This window comes from Stegostoma tigrinum, chromosome 3 (assembly GCF_030684315.1).
Source record: "Stegostoma tigrinum isolate sSteTig4 chromosome 3, sSteTig4.hap1, whole genome shotgun sequence".
Classification (NCBI taxonomy): domain Eukaryota; kingdom Metazoa; phylum Chordata; class Chondrichthyes; order Orectolobiformes; family Stegostomatidae; genus Stegostoma; species Stegostoma tigrinum.
In genome coordinates, this window is record NC_081356.1 from 109,651,792 (window position 1) to 109,677,812 (window position 26,021).

The 26,021-nt window shown below is 47.7% G+C and overlaps 1 protein-coding gene across 2 annotated transcripts in view; it reads right to left on the reverse strand.

Moving 5' to 3' along the window:
* Positions 1-712: 712 nt before the first annotated feature.
* slc30a5 (solute carrier family 30 member 5) overlaps positions 713-26,021 on the reverse strand; it is a 55,269-nt gene continuing 29,960 nt past the window's right edge. Inside the window, exons 9-16 of one of the 2 annotated variants that reach the window (XM_059644827.1) lie at positions 24,397-24,685; positions 22,857-23,065; positions 19,942-20,099; positions 19,224-19,353; positions 18,733-18,967; positions 17,001-17,227; positions 3,103-3,231; positions 713-1,932 (exon numbers count right to left, since the gene is read on the reverse strand). In XM_059644827.1, the coding sequence (XP_059500810.1) occupies positions 1,762-1,932; positions 3,103-3,231; positions 17,001-17,227; positions 18,733-18,967; positions 19,224-19,353; positions 19,942-20,099; positions 22,857-23,065; positions 24,397-24,685 (1,548 nt within the window). In that variant the 3' untranslated portion in view covers positions 713-1,761. The remainder of the gene's footprint in view (positions 1,933-3,102; positions 3,232-17,000; positions 17,228-18,732; positions 18,968-19,223; positions 19,354-19,941; positions 20,100-22,856; positions 23,066-24,396; positions 24,686-26,021) is intronic. The other variant, XM_059644828.1, reaches the window with a different exon arrangement.

Below are 26,021 nucleotides of genomic sequence, written 5' to 3' on the forward strand. Positions count from 1 at the left end.
TGACTTGCGATCCACAACAATGTTGTTGACTTAATTGTTCTCTGGGCAGTTGGGGACTGATAGTAAATGGGCAGTCCTGGAGAAGTGGAGAATGTGAATTCAGGATTGTGTGATAGAAATAGCAGCCTACAAGGACACTACACTAGAGTGTCACGGCCAGCATGTGGCCTATTTATGTGCTCAAGTATTGAGAAATAATATCAATCAAACAGTTTTCTGTGACCCAATGTTACTTCAGCTTTTGGCAATGCTACACCATTCACAGAAGTGCTACAGCATGGAAGCAGACCATTCAGCCCACTGAGTCCATACTAATGCTCTAATGAGCAACTCACCCAGAGCCACTCCCCTATCCTACCCTTGTAACACTATTTCCCATGGCTAATCCACCCAGCCTGCACATCACTGGACACTACAGGTAACTTGGCATAGCCAATCCACCTAAACTGCATGTTTGGACCGTGGGAAGAAACCGGAGCACCTGGAGGAAATGCACACAGACACGGGGTAAACGTGCAAACTCCACACAGACAGTTCTCCATGGGTGCAACTGAACTCAGGTCCCTGGTGCTGAGAGGCAGCAGTGCTAACCACTGTGCCGCCGTTGGATTTGAAAACTGGAGAAAACTGAACTATAAAGAGAAAGCTAGTTTGTATCAAATGCTCTTTTATACTTCTGAAACACATTTAAGAGAACAATAATCAATAGCAATTATAATACACAATTGTTGTGTGGACAACAAATTTATTGACATTTAGATCCCATTTTAAAATCCAAAAAAATCACTGATTTATAGAGAAACATTTTATGGTTATCCTCATAGCTAGAATATTAAAAGGCAGAGTTCTGAAGTAGGGGGTCCAAGTTAAATTCCGGTTTATACAGGGAGTGATTCTGACAGCTTTGGCCAAGTATCTTGGAAAACGACAGAGTGATGAGGAAAATTTATGCATGCGCTCTCTCTTTGGTAAACAAAGTACGCTGAGTAGCAAGGAGACATGAATGTTGCAACCATTGTTGTCTTAGATTGAGGAAAATTAAATCAAAGTTTAAAATTTTATCTGCCTGGGCTGTGGAAACTTGTGGATGATAACGCATAGTATGGCCACAGAAGTCTGTAGAATAGTCAGGAGCTTCTCTCTTAGCTTTTCCAAACATCTTTATGCAAGAAAAGACAACTCAGTATTTTCAACACATGAATTAACAGTGAGAAAAAAATCCACAGGATTTGGATACGAAATAGAGAAGCAAAATATAAATAAAGGACAGACACAACTGGTATTACCAGTTAATTGTTGGTACATCATTAGCAATCTAATTCCACATGAAACACACCGACAGTTTTAAAAATAAGTACAAGTCTCATTCAAATGTTTGGAGTTATCTATCTATTTTGACACCTCTATTCTAAACTTAATGCAATCTTTGCATGACCAAAGTGTACATAAAGGGAATTATAAATCTAATACTTATTGCTAAAATGTAAACAGCAGGATAACACCTGTTGGCCCATTTAATATAAATTCAGAATATATTTTTTACACAATACATTTAATGCTAAAGTTGTCCTTTTTACTGCTATCAGATCTTTGAATTTCTGTTAATAAATCCACAGAAAGAAAAATGAGACACATCAATATAATGCATATAATTCTGCACAGGTTTTCTTAAAATAAATATGTTTTATACAAAACCGTTAGTACACAGTAAGTGTTGTCGCTTTTCTGGAGCTTCCAGGAAGATGTATTTCAGGGTTTTGGTCACATAATGTAAGTACCATCTTTTAAAAGTTTTACAGTTTCCATTTGCTGTGTCATAGCAAGGATTTCTTGGAAACCTGTACTCAGACCCGACATATGCTGGAAGTAGGACTCCTTCTCCACCTGAACCGACAAGTTATTGACACCAACATCTTTTAAAGCAGCTATCACCTGGTTATATTATAGAAAAAGTGATCAGAATCCATTAACGCATACTTTAATATTCTTCTCAAAGCTCTTGCTATGCAATTTTCACTTACAGCAAGTGTAAAAATAAAAAATAATACTTATATTTTATGACAATTCTATTAGCATATAAAATACCTGAGCGTGGAGTGGGGAGGACAGTCAAGGAGAGGTTTGGGATGGAGGGAACGTTGGAAATAAGAGGGAGAGGAAGGAATATGCTGAGGGGAAGAGGAATTTCCTTGTAGAGAGTGGTGGGGTGGGGAGAAGACTTGGACAGAAGAGACTCAAGATGGGTGAGAGGAAAGGAAGGGAAACAGAAGTACTGAGTGATGTAAATGAGGATAAATATGCATTTTTATGGATCTATTCAAGTTCCAGTTCCAGGGAAGTTGCCCAATATTGCAGCTGGCACAGATGACTTGGTTCGAGAAGTGTCTAGCTTTAGTTAATAATACTAGTCACGTTTTGGGAAGTGGATGTGTGTTAATTGCTTATAGAGATAACTTCACCCTCGGGCTGGGTACACTGAATCTGGCGATGTTTGTGTTGTACATATTCAGAATATAACCATCTTGAGGACAGTTCATCATTCACTGGATTTCCTTCTAAGTCTTTTGCAACCAATGAGGTTGGCTCCAAGACAGCCTGCTGTACACGCTTTCAACTCAGAATAGAATTACATCTAATTTCTCCTGCCTTGCAAAAGTTTACTTAGAACTGTAACAAGAACTTCAATGTGACATTGTATCCTGCGACTAATACGTAACAAAATTTGCAATGGATTTCACAAAATGCTTTTGTAAAAACTGGACAATTTTTAAAAAGAATGCTTTATGCTGAATGCATGCTTGTACTCGTACAGTTCACAAGTTTTTGACAGTACTTGTTGTTGGGACCAACCAAATAGACTGCAGTGTAATTTTAAGAAGTCTCCCACTTTCTCATGCTCCTATTCATTCTAAATATTGATACAATATGGACATTAATGCTACAGCAAGCTTCAAGTCATTGAATGTAATTAGGTAAAGTCGAATTTACTGGAGATCTGTGAAATAACTAGCAAACGTGAATAGTTAAATCAAGCTTCATATTAAAAATTTTCTTAAAAACATGAGATAAATATACAGCACATACAACTAAGCAGCACTATACCTGCTGTACAATTCTCTGCTCCACAACATCTGGCATGACCTGCACATGCAGGGTTCCTGCTATTACATTGGCTGAGTGGCGCCAGAAATGAGGATCTCGATAAGACAGAACACCTTCAATTTTCTGGATCTGAAACAATTTATAGAATTCAAAAAAAAAACTACTGTTTCTTTACAATGCAACAGGAGACTTCCAAATGTTAAAAACTTCATTTTTGGAGAATGATATTACAGAAATCGACAAAGGAGGAAACAATTTGAACTATCTTATCGGAAAGACTTCAGTGGCATAATTTCGAACTGATCACATTCGCTCCTCGACTTCAAACCTTTAACTATCTATATCTTTCTTAAATGTTGAACTGCTCTTTGCCACAATTATGCCTACTGTAAAACAAAATGAATAACTTTCTACGTATTAAGCTGCCTTGTCTACAGTATGTTTTGTTCTGGATGTGAGTTTGCTTGCTGAGCTAGAAGGTTAGTTTTCAGACGTTTTGTCACCATTCTAGGTAACATCATCAGTCAGCCCCCAATGAAACGCTGGTGTTATGTCCCACTTTCTATTTATCGGTTTAGGTCTCCTTGGGTTGGTGATGTCATTTCCTGCATTGGTGATGTCATTTCCTGTTCTTTTTCTCAGGGGATGGGAGATTATCAACAAACACATTGACTTGGAGCCAGAGTTCCGGTTGGAATGCCATGATTCTAGGAATTCTCGTGCGTGTCTCGGTTTGGCTTGTCCTAGGATGGATGTGTTGTCCCAATCAAAGTGGTGTCCTTCCTCATCTGTATGTAAGGATATGACTGATAGTGGGTCGTATCGTTCATTAAGCCACAAAATGACACGACCCACTATCACTCGTATCCTTACATACAGATGAGGAAGGACACCACTTTGATTGGGACAACACATCCACCCTAGGACAAGCCAAACAGAGACACGCACGAGAATTCCGAGAAGCATGCCATTCCAACCGGAACTCCATCAACAAACACATTGGATCTAAATCAATCTACCATCCTCTGAGAAAAAAAACCGGAAATGACATCACCAATGCAGGAAATGACATCACCAACCCAAGGAAACCTAAACAGATAAATAGAAAGCGGGACACAACACCAATGCTTTGTTGGAGGCTCGCTGATGATGTTACCTAGAATGGTGACAAAACTTCTGAAAACTAACCTTCCAGCTCAGTGGACCAGCTTACATCTCAAACACAATAAAGACCCACTCTCTTGTGGACCGAGAGGACGAGAGTGCTGTCTTGGAGGTGAAAGGAGGACGTCGGGTTGGCTGTGCACCCTTGCGACCAGTGGATCTTAACGCTGGCTTTGGCCTAACGCTGGTTCAGGGGAGCAGCCAACCTGCAACGATGGCTGCAGCAAGTGCTCATGCCCCAGGTCAGGGGGTCCGGAACACCATCCGTGTTTCTGTAAAGAAGGTGGATGAAGGTGCACCGGTGGACCACACCTTCTTCGTGAAGAGGGTCCTGTTGGACTGTTGTGGGTTTGCTGCTGCGGACATTTACTGCCTGCAGGATTTCCCCGGAGGAGGTTTTTACGATGTGACCTTCAGGAGTGCCAAGCTTTGCGAGCGCTTCCTGGAGGTTTTCAAGGAGAAAGGAGGTGAGGGCCCCCTCTCTGTACTGACCGCTGTCCCACTGTTTGTGATGCCAGCACAGAGGAGCCGTATGGTGACTGTACACATGTACAACCCGCATGTGCCAGCAGTTGATGTCCTGACCTTCCTTGGAAGGAATGTGAAGGTGGAAGGGGACCTAACTGACATCGTGGACCCCTTTGGCATCTGGACGAGTAAGAGGCAGGTCAAGGTGACGCTGAGGATGGGCGCAGACGGGAATGTCGCACACCCACCATCCAGCTTCGCGATCGGCGGGAGCAGGGGCTACCTGACCTATGCAGGGCAACCTAAAGTCTGCCATGCCTGTGGTAGGTCAGGTCACGTGGCGGCCGACTGCAAAGCCACCATCTGCAGGAACTGCAGGGAGGAGGGACACCTTGCAAAGGATTGCCCAAGAGAGAGAAGCTGCAACCTTTGCGGGGAAGCGGGCCACTTCTATAGGGCATGCCCGCGGCGGGGTACAACCTACGCCCAGGTCACCGGCAGGGGAAATGCGGGGCCAGCCCCCCCGGAGGAGAGGAAGGCACCAGGGCCCAGCAAGGACCCCACTAATGTGCAGGAGGGCCAGGCCGTGCAGGAGGGCCCAGCCCTGCAGGATGGGCCCGAGGCCAGCAAAGCACCCCTGCAGGCTCCGATACCCCCCGACAACCCGGAGCCAATGGAGGTGGCGACAGGCGACCCAGGGGAGTGGACAACAGTCCGGAAAGCGAGGAGGAAGGTGCGTCGACGGGCCCAGGAACCGCAACAATCAGGCGGGAAGAGGCAGCTACAGGGGGGCTATAAGAGGTCCTTGACGAGGAGGATTCGGAGAGGGCCCACCCGAAGCAGAAGTTAAAGGTCTCGAGGGGGAAGGAAAGCAGCACCCCGCTTCCAGGTGACGGGAAGCGTCCTGAGGCTCACTCTGACACCCAGTCAAGTGCCGCTGGAGCACTGGAGGGCCCCCCGGAACTTCCAGGCGGGAAGGAGGAAACAGCGCGTCCCCAGCCTGACCCGGAGCCGGACCCTCCTGCCTCCGCACCCCTGACGGGGGGATGCCACCCGGAAGGCAGCACGGACGGTTTCCTGAGCCCAGAGAGCGTCCAGCAGTTAGCCCGGGCAATGGGCATGAAGGGACAGATGGAGGGGCTGGACCTTGGACTTCGGGAGGATACTGCGGTCACTGCCCACAATGGGGGTACGAATTGCGAGCATTAATGTGCGCAGCGTCAAGTCAACCGCGAGATGTGTGTCCACGTTGGCCTACCTGGCCACCGTCAAGGCGGACCTGCTGTTTCTGCAGGAGTGCGGGATACCACACCTCGGCAGGTACGGGAAATGGTCCGGCGCCTGGACCTGTGGGCCTTCGATCTGGTCGGGGGGTAACGACTGTCGCTCCTCGGGCCTGGCTATTCTGCTGCGGGGGCACAACTTCACTATCTCTCAAGTTCAGGAGGTGGTGGGGGGGGGGCGCCTCCTAGTGGCTGACATCACCTATAGGAATGCTCCCCTGAGGCTGATCAACGTGTACGCCCCAGCGGTACGGAGTGAGCGGTTGGCCCTCCTGCAGCGGCTTCCACCCCTGCTGGCTACGTCCAGGCCGGTCATCCTAGGCGGAGACTTCAACTGCATCATCGATGCAGATGGAAGATCCGGCGTGGGGACAGCGGGTGGGGAGATTCAACTGGACGTCACGTCCAGATTCCTTATGGGCATGGTGAAGGCGGCCAAGCTGCTCGACGTCTTCAGCACCCCTGCAGACGGAGCGCAGCAGAGGTACACCTGGTCGCGGTCAGACGGGTCTATCCGCTCAAGGATAGACTTCCTGTTTGTGTCACGGACGTTCTCGGTCAGATCCACCGGTGTCGAGCCGGTGTTCTTCTCTGACCACTGCCTCCTGTTGGCCGACTGTCACTTACAGGACAACCAGCCGGCCGGCAAGGGGACGTGGAAGCTCAACATGACTCTGTTGACCCCAGAGAACGTCGAGGAGCTTAAGAGGGAGTACGCCGGTTGGAGAACCGTGAAACCCCTCTGAGTCTCCAGGCGACTGGTGGGAGACGGTGAAGGAGAACATCAAGAGGTTCTTTGTCCTCAAGGGTGTGTGTTCGGAAGGCAAGAGTGAGGCGGGGAAAGCTGTCACGACTCCAGAAAAGGGTGCTGAACCTGCTCCTTCTGCAGTTGATGGGGGTCGATGTCACGGAGGACCTCCGCGAGGTGAGAGGCCAGCAAGCCTCGCTCTTCGCCGCGGAGGCCTCCAGGATAATCTTCCGGTCCAGGGTCCGCTCTGTGGAGCAGGACGAGACGTGCTCGCGTTTCTTCTTTCAGAAGGTGCACAAAGAGAGCCCTGTGCTTAGCCGGTTGAAGGAGGACGACGGCTCGGTGACGTCGTCTCGGCCCGACGTTTTGAGGATCAGCAGATCCTTCTATGCCGGACTGTACGACACGAAGCCCACGGACAGCACGGCCTCCAAGTCGTTCCTGTCGTCTATCACGGAGGTCTTAGACGACGGCACGAGGGAGTGGCTGGACTGGCCGATATCCCTGGACGAGCTGGCCAAAGCCCTCAAGTCCTTGCAGGGGAATAGGTCTCCCGGAAGCGACGGCTTACCGGTCGAGCTGTATTCTGCTCTGTGGGGCCTGGTCGGCCAGGACCTGCTGGAGGTGTACGATAGTGCGCTTCGGGCAGGGGAAATGTGCAAGTCCATGAGGAAAGACATCATCACCCTCATTTACAAGAGCATCCAGCAGTTAGCCTGGGCAATGGGCATGAAGGGACAGATGGAGGGGCTGGACCTTGGACTTGGGGAGGGTACTGCGGTCACTGCCCACAATGGGGGTACGAGTTACGAGCATTAATGCGCGCAGCGTCAAGTCCACCACAAGATGTGTGTCCACGTTGGCCTACCTGACCACTGTCAAGGCGGACCCCTCCTGTTTCTGCAGGAGTGCGGGATACCGCACCTCGGCAGGTATGGGAAATGGTCCGGCACCTGGACCTGTGGTCCTTCAATCTGGTCGGGGGGTAACGACTGTCACTCCTCGGGCCTGGCTATTCTGCTGCGGGGGCGCGACTTCACCATCTCTCAAGTTCAGGAGGTGGTGGGGTGGGCGCCTCCTAGTGGCTGACATCACCTACAGGAACGCTCCCCTGAGGCTGATCAACGTGTACGCCCCAGCAGTACGGAGTGACCAGTTGGCCGTCCTGCAGTGGCTTCCACCCCTGCCGGCTTCGTCCAGGCCGGTCATCCTAGGCAGAGACTTCAACTGCATCATCGATGCAGATGGAAGATCCGCCGTGGGGACAGCGGGTGGGGGGAGTCAACTGGACGTCACGTCCAGATTCCTGATGGGCACGGTGAAGGATGCCAATCTGCTCGATGTCTTCATCACCCCTGCAGACGGAGCGCAGCGGAGATACACCTGGTCGCGGCCGGACGGGTCTATCCGCTCAAGGAGAGACTTCCTGTTTGTGTCACGGGCGTTCTCGGTCAGGTCCACCGCCGTTGAGCCGGTGTTGTTCTTAGACCACTGCCTCCTGCTGGCCGACTGTCACTTACAGGACGACCAGCCGGCCGGCGAGGGGACGTGGAAGCTCAACACGACTCTTGACCCCAGAGAATGTCGAGGAGCTTAAGAGGGAGTACGGCCGTTGGAGAACCGTGAAACCCCTCTTTGCGTCTCCGGGCGACTGGTGGGAGACGGTGAAGGAGAACATCAAGAGGTTCTTTGTCCTCAAGGGTGTTCGGAAGGCGAGAGAGAGGCAGGGAAAGCTGTCGCGACTCTAGAAAAGGGTGCAGAACCTGCTCCTTCTGCAGTTGATGGGGATCGATGTCACGGAGGACCTCCGTGAGGTGAGGGGCCAGCAAGCCTCGCTCTTCGCCGCAGAGGCCTCCAGGATAATCTTCCGGTCCAGGGTCCACTCTGTGGAGCAGGACGAGACATGTTCGTGTTTCTTCTTTAAGAAGGTGCACAAAGAGAGCTCTGTGCTTAGCCGGCTGAAGGAGGACGATGGTTCAGTGACATCATCTCAGCCTGACATTTTGAGGATCAGCAGATCCTTCTATGCCGGACTGTACGACACGAAACCCATGGACAGGACGGCCTCCGAGTCGTTCCTGTCGTCTATCACGGAGGTCTTAAACGACGGCACGAGGGAGTGGCTGGACCGGCCAATATCCCTGGACGAGCTGACCAGAGCCCTCAAGTCCTTTGAGAGGAATAGGACCCCTGGGAGCGACGGCTTATCGGTCAATCTGTATTCCGCTTTGTGGGACCTGATCGGCCACGACCTGCTGGAGGTGTACGATAGTGCGCTTCGGGCAGGGGAAATGTGCAAGTCCATGAGGAAAGACATCATCACCCTCATTTACAAGAGGAAGGGGGAGAGGGAAGAAATTAAGAATTGGCGCCCCATTTCACTTTTGAACATGGACTACAAAATCCTGGCCAAGGTCATTGCCAACCGGGTCAGGTCTGTCCTGGAGTCAGTGATTCACCCTGACCAAACCTGTGCTGTGCCGGGCAGGAAGATCGCTGAGAGCCTCGCGCTCATCAGGGATACGATCGCCTACGTACAGGACAGGCGGGTGGACACCTGCCTCGTCAGCCTGGACCAGGAGAAGGCCTTCGACAGGGTCTCTCATGCTTACATGAGGGACGTCCTCTCCAAATTGGGGTTCGGGGAGGGCATCCGCAATTGGATCCAGCTGCTCTACGCCAACATCGTTAGCGCAGTCTCGATTAACGGGTGGGAATCAGACAGTTTTCCTGTTAGATCTGGAGTCAGGCAGGGCTGCCCGCTCTCTCCTGCCCTGTTCGTGTGCTGTGTGGAGCCCTTCGCCGCCTCCATCAGGAAGGACGTGAGCCTGAAGGGCGTGACTATCCCAGGCAGCGGAGGCCTTCAGGTCAAGACCTCCCTGTACGTGGATGATGTCACCGTCTTCTGCACCGATCGTCGGTCGGCGAGTAGGCTGTTGGACATCTGCGGCCAGTTTGAACTGGCCTCGGGTGCCAAAGTCAATAGGGGTAAGAGCGAGGTCATGTTCTTCGGGAACTGGGACGACCGCTCCTTCATCCACTTCACCGTCAGGACAGACTACCTGAAGGTGCTGGGTGTTTGGTTTGGTGGAGCTGGGGCATGCACTAAGACTTGGGAGGAGCGTATCGCCAAATTTAAGCAGAAGCTGGGCAGGTGGACGCTCTGGTCCCTCTCCAGCGCGGGTAAGAACCTGGTTGTCAGGTGCGAGGGGCTTTCGGTACTGTTGTATGTGGCGCAGGCCTGGCCTATTCCCTGGACCTGCGCCGCTGCGGTCACCCGGGCCATCTTCCACTTCATTTGGGGGTTGAGGATGGACCGGGTCCGCAGAGACACCATGTACAAAGACCTGGGAAATGGGGGAAAGGGTGTACCAAACACCACCCTCGCCCTGACGGCTACCTTTGTGTGTGGCTGCATCAAGCTGTGCGTAGGTCCTCAGTACGCAAACACCAAGTGTCACTACTTACTGAGGTTCTACCTGTCCCCGGTGTTGCGAAGGATGGGCCTGGCCTCGTTGCCGCGGAACGCTCCGAGTAGTTGGACTGTTCCGTACCACCTGTCCTTTGTGGAGAAATTTTTGAAAGGAAACACCTTTGACCACAAGGCCGTCAGGCAGTGGTCAGCACGTAGTATCCTCGAGACCCTTCGGGAAAAGGAGAGGGTGGATCCCATTGTGTGGTTCCCCACGCAGACTGCCAAAGTCGTTTGGCAGAATGCCTCATCGCCAGAACTTTCAAACAAGCACAAGGACATTGCTTGGCTGGCGGTGAGGGGGGCTCTGCCAGTGAGATCCTTTATGCATGCCCGGAATCTCTGCACCACCGCACGCTGCCCTCGAGGTGGCTGCGGGGGGGGACGAGACTGTTGGTCACCTCCTTCTGGAGTGTGCCTATGCGCAGGAGGTCTGGAGGGGGATACAGTGGTATTTGTCGAGGTTCGTCCCGAGCAGCTCCGTGACGCGGGACTCCGTGCTCTACGGGCTGTTTCCGGGGACGCACACCGAGACCAACATCAACTGCGCCTGGAGGACCATCAATGCGGTGAAAGACGCTCTTTGGTCTGCCCGCAACTTGCTGGTCTGCCAGCTGAAAGAACTGACCCCGACCAAGTGTTGCAGACTGGCGCACTCCAAGGTCCAGGGCTATGTGCTGAGGGACGTGCTAAAGCTTGGGGCAGCCGCCGCCAAGGCGCGGTGGGGAAAGACCACCGTATGAGCCCCCTCGTCCAGAAAAGGGAAAAGAATCCTATCTGGTAACTGGGCCCAGCTGGCGCCTTCCCCAACTGGTCAGGGGGCCAACTGGGACTGTGCGGGGTGACGACTGCTGGGGCGGTTTCTTTGCTTTGTTTTTTTTTCCTTCAGTTGGTGTACGTACCCCCAGGTAACCCGGAGTGGCTTTCATGACTGGGTAGGTGTATAAATGTTTTATTTTTTGTACATTCTATGAATAAAGTATATTTTTTCAAATAAAAAAAAGGTGACAAAACGTCTGGGAACAAACCTTCAAGCTCAGTGAACTAGCTTACATCTGGAACACAATAAAGACCCACTCTCTTGTGGACCGAGAGGAGGAGAGTGCTATCTTGGAGGTGAAAGGAGGACGTCGGGTTGGCTGTGCACCCTTGCAACCAGTGGATCTTAATGCTGGCTTCGGCCTAACGCTGGTTCAGGGGAGCAGCCAACCTGCAACGATGGCTGCGGCAAGTGCTCATGCCCCAGGTCAGGGGGTCCGGAATACCATCCGTCTTTTCCGTAAAAAACGTGGATGAAGGTGCACCTGTGGACCGCACCTTCTTCATGAAGAGGGTCCTGTTGGACTGTTGTGGGTTTGCTGCTGCGGACATTTACTGCCTGCAGGATTTCCCCGGAGGAGGTTTTTACGATGTAACCTTCAGGAGTGCCAAGCTTTGCGAGCGCTTCCTGGAGGTTTTCAAGGAGAAAGGATGTGAGGGCCCCCTCTCTGTATTGACTGCTGTCCCGCTGTTCGTGATGCCAGCGCAGAGGAGCCGTATGGTGACTGTACACATGTACAACCCGCATGTGCCAGCAGTTGATGTCCTGACCTTCCTTGGAAGGTACGTGAAGGTGGAAGGGGACATAACTGATATCAAGGTCCCCTATGGCATGTGGACCAGTAAGAGGCAGGTCAAGGTGACGCTGAGGATGGGCTCGGACGGGAACATTGTACGCCCACCATCCAGCGTCGCGATCGGCGGGAGCAAGGGCTACCTGACCTATGCAGGGTAACCTAAAGTCTGCCATGCCTGTGGTAGGTCAGGTCACGTGGCGGCCGACTGCAAAGCCACCATCTGCAGGAACTGCAGGGAGGAGGGACACCTTGCAAAGGATTGCCCACAAGAAAAAAGCTGCAACCTTTGCAGGGAAGTGGGCCACCTCTATATGGCATGGCCGCGGTGGGGGCCGGCAGGGCAATGTGGGGCCAGGCCCCCCCGGAGGAGAGGAAGGCACCAGGGCCCAGCAAGGACCCCACTAATGTGCAGGAGGGCCAGGTCGTGCAGGAGGGCCCAGCCCTGCAGGATGGGCCCGAGGCCAGCAAAGCGCCCCTCCAGGCTCCGCTCCCCACCGACAACCCGGAGTCGATGGAGGCAGCGACAGGCGACCCAGGGGAGTGGACGATGGTATGGAAAGCCAGGAGGAAGGTGTGTCGGCGGGCCCAGGAACCGCAACCATCAGGAGGGAAGAGCCAGCTACAGGGGGGCTATAAGAGCTCCTCTGACGAGGGAGATTTGGAGGGGGCCCGCCCGAAGAAGAAGCTAAAGATCTCAAGGGAGAAGGAAAGCAGCACCCCACTTCCAGGTGACGGGGGGTGTGCTGAGGCTCCTTCTGACACCCAGCCAAGCGCTGCTGGGGCCCTGGAGGGCCCCCCGGAACTTCCAGGTTGAAGGAGGAAACAGTGCGTCCCCAGCCTGACCCAGAGCCGGACTCTCCTGCCTCCGTACCCCGGACGGGGGGTTGCCACCCGGAAGGCAGCACGGACGGTTTCCTGAGCCCGGAGAGCATCCAGCAGTTAGCCCGGGCAATGGGCATGAAGGGACAGATGGAGGGGCTGGACCTTGGACTTGGGGAGGGTACTGCGGTCACTGCCCACAATGGGGGTACGAGTTACGAGCATTAATGTGCGCAGCATCAAGACCAACGCAAGATGTGTGTCCACGTTGGCCTACCTGACCACTGTCAAGGCGGACCCCTCCTGTTTCTGCAGGAGTGCGGGATACCGCACCTCGGCAGGTATGGGAAATGGTCCGGCACCTGGACCTGTGGGCCTTCAGTCTGGTCGGAGGGTAACGACTGTCACTCCTCGGGCCTGGCTATTCTGCTGCGGGGGCGCGCAACTTCACCATCTCTCAAGTTCAGGAGGTGGTGGGGTGGGCGCCTCCTAGTGGCTGACATCACCTACAGGAACGCTCCCCTGAGGCTGATCAACGTGTACGCCCCAGCAGTACGGAGTGACCAGTTGGCCGTCCTGCAGTGGCTTCCACCCCTGCCGGCTTCGTCCAGGCCGGTCATCCTAGGCAGAGACTTCAACTGCATCATCGATGCAGATGGAAGATCCGCCGTGGGGACAGCGGGTGGGGGGAGTCAACTGGACGTCACGTCCAGATTCCTGATGGGCACGGTGAAGGACGCCAATCTGCTCGATGTCTTCATCACCCCTGCAGACGGAGCGCAGCGGAGATACACCTGGTCGCGGCCGGACGGGTCTATCCGCTCAAGGAGAGACTTCCTGTTTGTGTCACGGGCGTTCTCGGTCAGGTCCACCGCCGTTGAGCCGGTGTTGTTCTTAGACCACTGCCTCCTGCTGGCCGACTGTCACTTACAGGACGACCAGCCGGCCGGCGAGGGGACGTGGAAGCTCAACACGACTCTTGACCCCAGAGAATGTCGAGGAGCTTAAGAGGGAGTACGGCCGTTGGAGAACCGTGAAACCCCTCTTTGCGTCTCCGGGCGACTGGTGGGAGACGGTGAAGGAGAACATCAAGAGGTTCTTTGTCCTCAAGGGTGTTCGGAAGGCGAGAGAGAGGCGGGGAAAGCTGTCGCGACTCTAGAAAAGGGTGCAGAACCTGCTCCTTCTGCAGTTGATGGGGATCGATGTCACGGAGGACCTCCGTGAGGTGAGGGGCCAGCAAGCCTCGCTCTTCGCCGCAGAGGCCTCCAGGATAATCTTCCGGTCCAGGGTCCACTCTGTGGAGCAGGACGAGACATGTTCGTGTTTCTTCTTTAAGAAGGTGCACAAAGAGAGCTCTGTGCTTAGCCGGCTGAAGGAGGACGATGGTTCAGTGACATCATCTCAGCCTGACATTTTGAGGATCAGCAGATCCTTCTATGCCGGACTGTACGACACGAAACCCATGGACAGGACGGCCTCCGAGTCGTTCCTGTCGTCTATCACGGAGGTCTTAAACGACGGCACGAGGGAGTGGCTGGACCGGCCAATATCCCTGGACGAGCTGACCAGAGCCCTCAAGTCCTTTGAGAGGAATAGGACTCCTGGGAGCGACGGCTTATCGGTCAATCTGTATTCCGCTTTGTGGGACCTGATCGGCCACGACCTGCTGGAGGTGTACGATAGTGCGCTTCGGGCAGGGGAAATGTGCAAGTCCATGAGGAAAGACATCATCACCCTCATTTACAAGAGGAAGGGGGAGAGGGAAGAAATTAAGAATTGGCGCCCCATTTCACTTTTGAACATGGACTACACAATCCTGGCCAAGGTCATAGCCAACCGGGTCTGGTCTGTCCTGGAGTCGGTGATTCACCCCTACCAAACCTGTGCTGTACCGAGCAGGAAGATCGCTGAGAGCCTCGCGCTCATCAGGGATACGATCGCTTACATACAGGACAGGCGGGTGGACACCTGCCTCGTCAGCCTGGACCAGGAGAAGGCCTTTGACAGGGTCTCTCATGCTTACATGAGGGACGTCCTCTCCAAATTGGGGTTTGGGGAGGGCATCTGCAATTGGATCCGGCTGCTCTACACCAACATCGTTAGTGCAGTCCCGATCAACGGGTCGGAATCGGACAGTTTTCCCGTCAGATCTGGAGTCAGGCAGGGCTGCCCGCTCTCTCCTGCCTTGTTCGTGTGCTGTGTGGAGCCCTTCGCCGCATCCATCAGGAAGGACGTGAGCCTGAAGGGCGAGACTATCCCAGGCAGCGGAGGCCTTCGGGTCAAGACCTCCCTGTACATGGACGATGTTGCCGTCTTCTGCACCGATCGTCCATCAGTGAGTAGGCTGTTGGACATCTGCAGCCAGTTTGAACTGGCCTCGGGTGCCAAAGTCAATAGGGGTAAGAGCGAGGTCATGTTCTTCGGGAACTGGGACGACCGCTCCTTCATCCCCTTCACCGTCAGGACAGACTACCTGAAGGTGCTAGGCGTTTGGTTCGGTGGAGCTGGGGCGTGCACTAAGACTTGGGAGGAGCGTATCACCAAACTAAAGCAGAAGCTGGGCAGGTGGACGCTCCAGTCCCTCTCCATTGCGGGTAAGAACCTGGTTGTCATGTGCGAGGGGCTTTTGGTACTGTTGTATGTGGCGCAGGCCTGGCCTATTCCCTGGACCTGTGCTGCTGCGGTCACCCGGGCCATCTTCCACTTCATCTGGGGGTCGAGGATGGACTGGGTCTGCAGGGACACCATGTACAAAGACTTGGAAAATGGGCGAAAGGTACCGAACGCCACCTTCGCCCTGACGGCTACCTTTGTGTGTGGCTGCATCAAGCTGTGCATAGATCCTCAGTACGCAAACACCAAGTGTCACTACTTACTGGGGTTCTACCTGTCCCCGGTGTTGCGGAGGATGGGCCTGGCCTCGTTGCCGCGGAACGCTCCGAGTAGTTGGACCGTCCCGTACCACCTGTCCTTCGTGGAGAAATTTTTGAAAGGAAACACCTTTGACCACAAGGCCGTCAGGCAGTGGTCAGCACGTAGTATCCTCGAGACCCTTCGGGAAAAGGAGAGGGTGGATCCCATTGTGTGGTTCCCCACGCAGACTGCCAAAGTCGTTTGGCAGAATGCCTCATCGCCAGAACTTTCAAACAAGCACAAGGACATTGCTTGGCTGGCGGTGAGAGGGGCTCTGCCAGTGAGATCCTTTATGCATGCCCGGAATCTCTGCGCCGCCGCATGCTGCCCTCGAGGTGGCTGCGGGGGCAACGAAACTGTCGATCACCTCCTTCTGGAGTGTGCCTATGCGCAGGAGGTCTGGAGGGGGATGCAGTGGTATTTGTCGAGGTTCGTCTCGAGCAGTTCCGTGACGCAGGACTCCGTGCTCTACGGGCTGTTTCCTGGGACGCACACCGAGACCAACATCAACTGCGCCTGGAGGACCATGAATGCGGTGAAAGACACTCTTTGGTCTGCCCGCAACTTGCTGGTCTGCCAGCTGAAAGAACTGACCCCAACCGAGTGTTGCAGACTGGCGCACTCTAAGGACTACGTGTTGAGGGACGCGCTAAAGCTTGGGGCAGCCGCCGCCAAGGCGCGGTGGGGAAAGACCACTGTATGAAACCCCTCGTCCAGAATAGAAAAAAGAACCCTATCTGGTAACTGGGCCCAGCTGGCACCTTCCCCAACTGGTCAGGGGGCCAACGGGGAGACGACTGCCGGGGTATTTTCTTTGCTTTGTTTTTATTTTCTTTGTTTTTTTTTCCCTTTAGTTGGTGTACGTACCCCCTGGGTAACCCAGAGCGGCTTGCATGACTGGGTAGGTGTATAAATATGTTTTATTTTTTGTAAGTATATTTTTTTCAAATATAAAAAAGTGACGAAACGTCTGAAAACTAACCTTCCAGCTCAGCGAGCAAACTCACATCCAGAACCTCAACCTGAGCTACAAATCTTCTCAAAACTCGCTAGTATGTTTTGTGTTTTTTTTAAAAGCTCACTACCTTACCCTATAAACTACTTACACTTATTTAGTGCTCTTATCATAGAAAAACTCAAAAGCACTAGACAGTGGTGTAATTAACAATGATGTTGAACCAAGGGACATGTAACGCAAACCAATTTGTGGAAATATGAAACAATTAATAAGTCTGATAAGACTGCCTACTGCAAAATCTACATATCACTAGATCAAGATCGATTTAGAAATTTCGCTCAATATTACCTGAGGTCATAACTTTAAGCAAAGTTAAGCAAATCAGCAAGTTTGATTTTTTAAATAGAAATGTAAATTTTTTTTGTAATTGAATATTCAGAAGTAAACAGATTCTGACCTTATTTAGGGTACTAATGAGTTGCTTCTCAAGTTCTGGTGGCGTCCGTAGCAGCAATAATCGACAAGCATCTTTCATAAGTGGAATAACACTTAGAAATATTAATATAGCAATGAAAAGAGAGCAAATAGGATCAGCAATTAGCCATCCAAACTGACGAATTAGAAGAGATGAGATGATCACTCCAACACTGCCGAGTGTATCTGCCAGCACATGGAGAAATACTCCTGCAACACAAAATGTACTTTTACATTGGAATGGTAGCAATGGAAAATATCACTGAAGTCTATTTTGACAGTCCACTCTCTGGAAAACAGATTACAAAGTATTTGCCTTTCTCTCTATAACATTTGTTTTGTTATTTAACGGCTTTAAATTATCTGATTCAAATTGTCCCTTTGTTGTCACTGGTAGATGAACATACCTATGTTCCCAAAAAATTAAAACTGCACGAATTAAATCTCTCCTTTTCACCCTTGCAAGTTCATGTTTATGCCCTTTTGATGTAGGCTGTTAGGTGCATTGAAGCTAAGAATATACAGGGTTAAACAAAAGCCTTGTATCTTCTGGGACTTCAGGATATCTCAAAGTAGTTTTACAGTCAAAGACACAATCTGAATCGTGGTTGATTTGCAAATTGCAAAGACCCAGAAACAGTAACATGAAAAAGATCAAATAATCCACTTGAATGAAGCTTGTTGATGAATAAATACTAGCTAGAACAGAGCGAGAACTTCTCTGCTCTTCTTTGAAATAGTGTGATAGAATCATTTATGGTCACCTGAGTGGCCAGGCAAGACCTTGGATTAAAGTTTCATCCAAAAGCTGATGCTTGCTGTATTGGAGTGTCAGTCTAGATTTTGCCCTGAAAGTCTCTGGCATCTGATTTGAATCCACAATTTGGAGTTAGAGTTGAGCTTGTTACCAGTTGATACATTAAAAGTTCAATGCTCAGAGACATCATTAGCTGTGCTGAAATGATGGAAGCCAACATGTAAACAAAAAGCCACTCAGCTCCCAAAGGTAGGTGGATTAAACAACAAGCCACTTCAATTACATTTAAGTACTTATGAAACGATAACTGCTACATAGACAAAAAAAAGAAACACTTTGCAGAAGTGACAAATATCACACTTTCATATTCTGGTAATTTCTGCACTTTCTTTGAGAGTCAAGCTCAGTCTTTAAGGGATTTATATGTTTATAGGGAATGGCAACTCCTCCTCCCATTGCTTCTAATTAACCCTCCCTATATGCCCTCAATCAGATTATTGACCCATAGAGCAATAACTGGATCTCCATTGTAGAAAAACGCAAAGAATATATAATATTGGACATTCAGTGGCAGAAATGCAATATCTTATATACATAGCAATGAGAGAGGTTGAAAATATTTCAAATTGAATTTAAAGCACACAAAAGGCGGCTAACAGACAACCTACCCTCATTTAACATCAAATACTTGGCACTTGACTCAATGAATAAAAATTTGGAAGTGGAATTGTGGCTAGGTGGCTCTTTGAGAATAACACTAGCTAATGTCCAGTTACGTCGCACAAATTTATGATTCGTAAATATTAGTTTAACATGACTGTTCATACAGACTAAACTTTAAAGGCATAAGCTACTGCCTCTGAGTACATTTTAATGATAATTTAAAAATGCTTGTGTCTAAATTATTTTTACTTTCTGCTTAATTTAACTGCACACTACAACTATTTGCATGCTTTACCTCGCATGTTAGCGTTCATCCCGCCACCTGAAGATCCATGGGAGTGACCATGGTTGTGGCTATGGCTATGGCCATGTACTCCTCCATGTCCATGATCGCCATGAGAATGCCCATGTCCGTGACTGTGGCCATGCTCATGTGAAGAACAACTGCTTCGAGAACCACCATGGGAATGGGCGTGGCTAAAGGCACAGATACCAATCAGGTTCACTATCAGACCCCCAATGGAAACAGGCTGTTCAACAGTAAGGAAGATATAAGGAAATAAATACATCCTTTGCAATATTGTTTTAATTTACAATGAAAACATCAACTTCAGCAATAAATATACGTAACACAAACTTCTTATATTGTTATACAGCATTCATTGTGCACAACTGAATAACACTGTAATCAAAAATTAAACCTTTATTACTAAAGTAAAGTTACAAAATTTATGCCCTTAAACACTGCCAAATATACACATGCAGATAATACCAAGAAACACTCACCGTTAACATTTCTGTATCGATGTCTGGGGGATCAAAGACTCTAGCCACAGACTCAACAAAAACAAAAAATGCTATAACCATTAGAAAAAGTCCATTAATAAATCCAGACAGAATTTCAAGACGTCCATATCTGTAGGTGGGGAGGGAAAAAGTCATTATTCGATTTATTTGAGAAATTACCAGCAAGATCAAAAACTACTGTAATTACATCAGAATCAAATACAATATCTTACACAGCAACATCATGTCAGATAACAACTTATAACCTTCTGTGTGTGAAACTGCAATTTGTAAGCAGCCTATTGAAAGTGTGTACAGAAAGATCATGTCACTCATGCAGGAATTTCTTTTATTGAAAACCTTATTTTACTACACTACCGATAAGTTGACAACTGTCTGCTGTATGTGGGAACTTACCATCTGTGTTTGAGAACATAAGAACTAGGAGCAGGAGTAGGCAATTTAGCCCCTCAAGCCTATTCCACCATTGAAATCAATTATGGCTGATCTCATATCGTTGTCAACTCCACTTTCTCACCGCTCCCTATACTCTTCAACCAGTTATTAAAAATACATCTCGCTGTAGAATTTTGAGATCTCAAAGCTGTCAATTTATTCAAATCCTCTTTCAATTCTGAAGACAGTACCAGACTTTTCTACTTTTGAGCATTTGTGTAAATTGAAGGGAAAGAGAAAAATCAACATTAGGAAAACTAACCCATAAGAGTAAATTCGAGTTGCCTTCCATCTGGTCATTAGGGCTGCAAAGAGGCCCAAGACTAGTGCTGAGCAGTCAAACAGCATGTGGAAACCATCAGAGATAAGGCCAAGACTGTTGGTCCACACACCATAGAACAATTCCACAAATGTAAAGGCCTAAAACAAAAAGAAAATGTCTACTCAATGAATCAATTTGTTGTTTAGATCCAGCTTAATATGTAAGAGAATTGCTCATTCTACGCATTGTAGTTATAATTTCTTCACAAACGAATGAACTAATTTCTGAGAAGTATGGAGTCACAGCAACACTACAGATGCAAATGGGCAGATATGTCACAAAATACACCTGTTTATATCCAGGTACAACTGCCGGGTCTTCCTTCCACATCACAAAATGCTGATTTCTTTAACATCATTTCCAATAGGCACACTTCTTTTAGCCCTGTGGCAGCTGTTGTGCGGAAACCCTCAGACTCTTCTTCGTCACCTATGTACTCAATTATTTTAGTACCATCCTCGTTCAATATTTCTTGCAGTGTTAGCCAAACCAAGTTCCACTCGGCCATTATCCCCTGTTGTTGCTAAACTTCAATGGCTCCTGGTGCCTAAACACCGAAAATTTAAAGACCATTCTTATGTTTAATTTACTTAATGATCTCTACTCAATCTCCTGCAGCTGTACTTCACACCTGGTCAAAATTTTCTCGTTTTCCTATTTGCCCTTTCATCTCTGGTTTAGGATGACTTTAGGAATCATGTCCACAAGATGCTTTGCTTTCAATCATCCTCTCCCTGCTCAGCTCTTGTTTAAACTCAGATCTTTGACCAAGTTAAAGTTCACCTCTAATCTCCACATTTATTTAGTTTTTTTTATGTACTGCCACGGCTTTTAAAAAAAAAATTAAACGTGAATGCCCTTGGCTTTGTTCACCTTTCAAAATAAATCACAAGGTCTCAAAGGCTTATCTCAATAAGAGATTGCCTAGAGATCAGTTGAAGCAGCCAATTTTTCTTAAATATAGAAAGACAATATTGAGGAGCCTAGATGGAAAACTAATCTTGTGCATTACTTCTTTACTTTGGATGTAGACTAACATTTTAAAATTTGGTCCTGGGAAATGGACAATGTTATGAAACATTTATTTCTGAATCTTAGTTACTCCAAAGCCATTTGGGGTTGACTACAAATACTTAGATGGTCCGAATATAACCTCAATTTGTTGACAGAATTTTAAACTTGTATGTCTCACTAGTCTCATATTATATGAAGTACAGCAATGTACTCTCCGTAATTGACATCAAATCTGCATTTTGAGAAAGGAAGGAAAAAATTAAAAGCAGCACATTTTTCTTCATATATGAAAAGTGATCTCTCAAAAGAAATAGTACATGAAAATCAGGAAATATTTATTAATCTATTAAATTAAGCATTGGAAAAAACTTCTAGAATTTTTTCATGGATAAATTCATATGACCTGAACAACTCCTCCATCTAGCATCATCTATTGATGAAGTTTTGTCCAGAACAGTGCACAGGTTCTTGGATGTTGCTGCAACTGCACTCACCCAAGCAAGTGGACAATGTTCTATCCTACTTGTGACTTTTTTTTAAAAACAATTCATTCATGGATGTGGGCATCACCACATTGTTCAACCTTTAATTGCCATCCACAATAGGCCTGAAGTCAGAAGTCACACGGCACCAGGTTACAGTCCAACAGGTTATTTGGAATCACACAAGCTTTCGGAGCACAGCCTCTATGTCAGATGAGGGACAAACATCTGAAAGCTTGTGAGATTCCAAATAAACCTGTTGGACAATAACTTGGTGTCGTGTGACTTTGGACTTTGTCCACCTCAACCCAACACTGGCAGTGCCACACAACAGCCCTGAAGAAAGCAGTGAAGCTTGCCTCCTTGAACCACTATTGTTTTCAAGATGTACATAAAACCAGCACCATGAATGAGGGTGTTCTAGGATTTTAACGCACTCACTGTGAAGGAATAGTGACATAGCTCTGAGTCAGGATAGTGTGCGACTTGGAGGAAAACTTTCAGTCAGTAGTGTTTCTATGCATCACTGCCTTGGTCTTTCTAGGTAGTAGAGGTCAGGGGTTTGAAAGATGCAGTCGAAGGAGCTTGGTTGAATTTCTGCTGCTTTTTGGACAGACACTGGGAAGACAGATAGGATGAGTTATTTGCCAGAGAATTTACAGCCTCTGGGCCACCCTTGTAACCACTATTTATACAGCTGCCCAGTTCAATTTCTAGTCAATTGTAACCCAGATTTTGGTAGTGGCGACAGTAAGGCCATTGAATATTAAAGGGAGGTGAGTAGATTCTGTCCAGTTCGGAGGAAGGGTCACCAGACGCAAAACGCTAACTTTATTTTATCCTTCACAGATGCTGCCAGACCTGCTGAGCTTTTCCAGCAACTTTGCTTTTGTCCCTGATTTACAGCATCCGCAGTTCTTTCAGTTTTTATTTAGATTCTTGCTTGTTGGTGGTCATCAACTTGTGCGTTACCTGCAACTTATCAGCTCAAGCATGAATGTTGCCCTTGTCCTGCTGCAAATGGAAATGAACTGGTTCAGTACCTGAGGAGATACAGATGGTACCAATTGCTGTAATTGTCAGTGAATCCCACTTCTGATCTCATGATGGAAGATAGCCATTGATGGAAAAAAATGAAGACAGTTTGCCTAGGGCCCTGAAGAACTCCTTCAGTACTATCCTGAGCTGAGGTGATTTAAATTAGCTTCTAACAATCACAGCTATCTTCCCCATGTGTTAACGCACGCAAGACTGCATTCGTTTCTTCAAACTCCATAATGCCATCCCTTTGTTCATAAAATTCATAATGTTCTTTTATTTCAAGTGTGAAAAATAAAATCACAAACATGAAATACTCACTAGATTAAGGCAGAGAAAGTAGAAGATCTGTCTGGAGTCATACTCTTCAAGGATTTGTTTCAAAGATTCTTTAATAAACCTGGGCATTGACTGGGAAGTATGTTGTAAGGCGTCACCCATAAAGTTATACAGTGGGGTACCTTCAGGTGAGTAACCAACCAGAGTACCCTTTTGACCTTTCTTAGAAGGTGAGGATAAGATGCTGGCAGCTGGAGAGATAGATAAACACAAGTGTGAGTTCAACTAAGCTTTTTTATATTCAACATTCATAGAAGTCTGCATATTAGCCTCTTTCTTTTTTAATCTCTTTAACACTCAGAACATTTGTATTCCTTTAATCAACACTGTATACTGATAAAGGTTTAAAACAAGAAAAATTTCAAAGCCCTTCAAGTACAACTTTAATGATTAGACACATTGAAAAGAGATGGCACATAAAATAATTGTGAGATGGGGCTTTTGTTAGAGGGAGGAATATTGCTCAAGAATTCCACATATGACTATTTGATATACTTGATTTCAGGTGCTAATGCATATCGCACAAAGAACAACAGAAATTATTTCCTGAATTGACATTCTGAAGTTTCTATAAGGAACTTTTCCCCTTAACTAAGGTCTTCGTGTAGTTACAAAAGTGGTTGCACTCAAAGGAAAAATGAACAAGTCATGCGAGTCTAATATAAAGCTAACGATTTTGGGCAGATATTTCTCAAAAATATTGAAAATAGTAATTTGTCTATCCCTTTGTAATTTGAATAATAATGGAAAATCACGTACGAATTGGACATATTATCTGTTAGATTAGAAATGGTCAAAGGGCATCTAACAACATTGTTCAATATTGGATAAACAGTAAATGATTTTCCACGAGTTGCAATTGGCTAATAAGGAAAAAAGCTAGGGTGATGATTGGAGGCCAAAGGCGTAGGTTAGAGGAAATAACTAGGAGTAGACAAATTAGCCCCTCGAGCCTGCTCTGCCATTCAATATGATTACGGTTGATTCCATCTTGGCATTAACCTCGTTTTCCTGACACTCCTCATAACCCTTCAAACAGTTATTATTAATTAAAAGTATCTTGACATCCACCACACTCCACGACAGTGAATTCCACGGATTCATGACCCTTCGCGAGATATAATTTCACCTCAGCTCTGTTTCAAATCATCTATCCCTTACCTAAAACTACAGCCTCTCATTCTAGACTTCCCCACAAGAGGAAACATCCTCTCCTCGTTTCTGAAGAAGAGTCCCAACCTGAAATGTCAACTTTCCTGCTCTTCTGATGCTGCCTAGCCTGCTGTGTTCCTCCAGCTCCTCCTGTCTCCTCCCTATCTGAAATGTTTTCACTCATGAGCTCAGAACTTTATAACTATGGCTGTTGAGGCAGCATTCAAAAGAGAACTGACTAAGTGCTGAGTAAGGAGTGGCAAAAGAACATAACAAAAAGGAACTGAAATAAGATTGCATACCTAAAAGCTGCCAATGGCACAAACACAATAAGCTTTGTTCCTTAGTGACTTAGAACAAGATTACTCACCTAGAATGAAGAAAATGGCACTAACCACGACTCCACCTGACAATACATGTTCATTGCTGTGCTGCTGGGTTTGTTTGTTGATTACACGTAGCTGATCAGTTATTGGATGTGTCCAGAAATTAGCAAGAAGTAAAGCTCCAAAAAAGACAAGGATTGAACCATATTGTGCACACTTCGGAGCTTCCATTTTGGCAGAGCAAATAGATTCTACATAGAAGTCCAACATTAGCACACAGAAGATGACAGTCCCAAACGGCATAATAAGAGAAGACCAGGATTCTATTTTACTCTATAACACAAAAGACAGAAGTTCTAAGAAACTTAAGCTACTATAATAGGGCAATGTAATAGTTGTAATTCAACATAAATTTCAATGGGGTGATGCTCAGAAGACACATAATCACTACTAAAACAATTAGTTTAACTGATTAACGCCCTCAATATCAGAGCTGGGCAACTGTAAGAACAATACTGACATTATTTAAGCTCCTAGACTTTACAGCCTGTGAACAACCAACATAATACTCATACAATATTAAATTCTCAATACAATTAACAGGGTTAAAGATATTACTAGGTGCAACTCTCAATTGGAGATTTCTAATGCGGCATCATTTTCTCGCTTGCAATTATTGTAAAGCAGAGGGAGATACAGGACATATACTGATCTTGCAGTTTAACTGGCCAGATTTAAGCTCTGGGCACAAATCAACTGCTTACTCCTCAAAATACCCATTTCATAAATTATCTACAATATCTTTTGGACAGTCTATTTTACTGAATAACAAAGTTACATGCTTCATTTAATGTGGAAAAAAACGTTTTAAGGCATTAGGAACTAAGTCACTTGTTGAAATGATTTTAAGCGTGGAAATAGGTAGAAAGGCAGCGAGATTTATGAAAGGAATTCCAAAAGATCAACAAAGCCAACTGTGTGCAAGTGCAGGAGATGGAGGAGATATTATATGAGTATTTTGCATCAGTGTTTACTGTGGAGCAGGATATGGAAGATAGACAACATGGTGAAATAAACAGCAACATCTTGAAAAATGTCCATTAATACAGAGGTGGTGCTGGATGTCTGAAAACATATGAGGGTGGATAAATCCCCGAGACCTGATCAGGTGTACCCTAGAACTCTGTGGGAAGCTAGGGAAGTGCTTGCTGGGCACCTCACTGAGATACTTGTATCATCGATAGCCACAAGTGAGGTGCCAGAAGACTGGAGGTTGGCTAACTTGGTGCCACTATTTAAGGCGGTAAGGAACAGCCAGGGTAGGCAAGTTCTTGGATGCTATCCTAAGGGACAGGATTTACATGTATTTGGAAAGGTAAGGACTGATTACGGATAGTAAACATGGCTTTATGCATGGGACATTGTGTCTCACTAACTTGATTGAGGTTTTTGAGGAAATAACAAAGAGGATTGATGACAGCAGAGTACTGGACGTGATCTATATGGACTTCGACAAAGCATTCGACAAGTTCTACTTGTTCCACAAGGTAAGCTGGTTAACAAGGTTAGATCACATGGAACACAGGCAGAACTAGCTGTGTGGGTAAAGAACTGGCTCAAAGATAGAAGACAGAGGGTGGCAGTGGATGGCTGCTTTTCAGACTGGAGG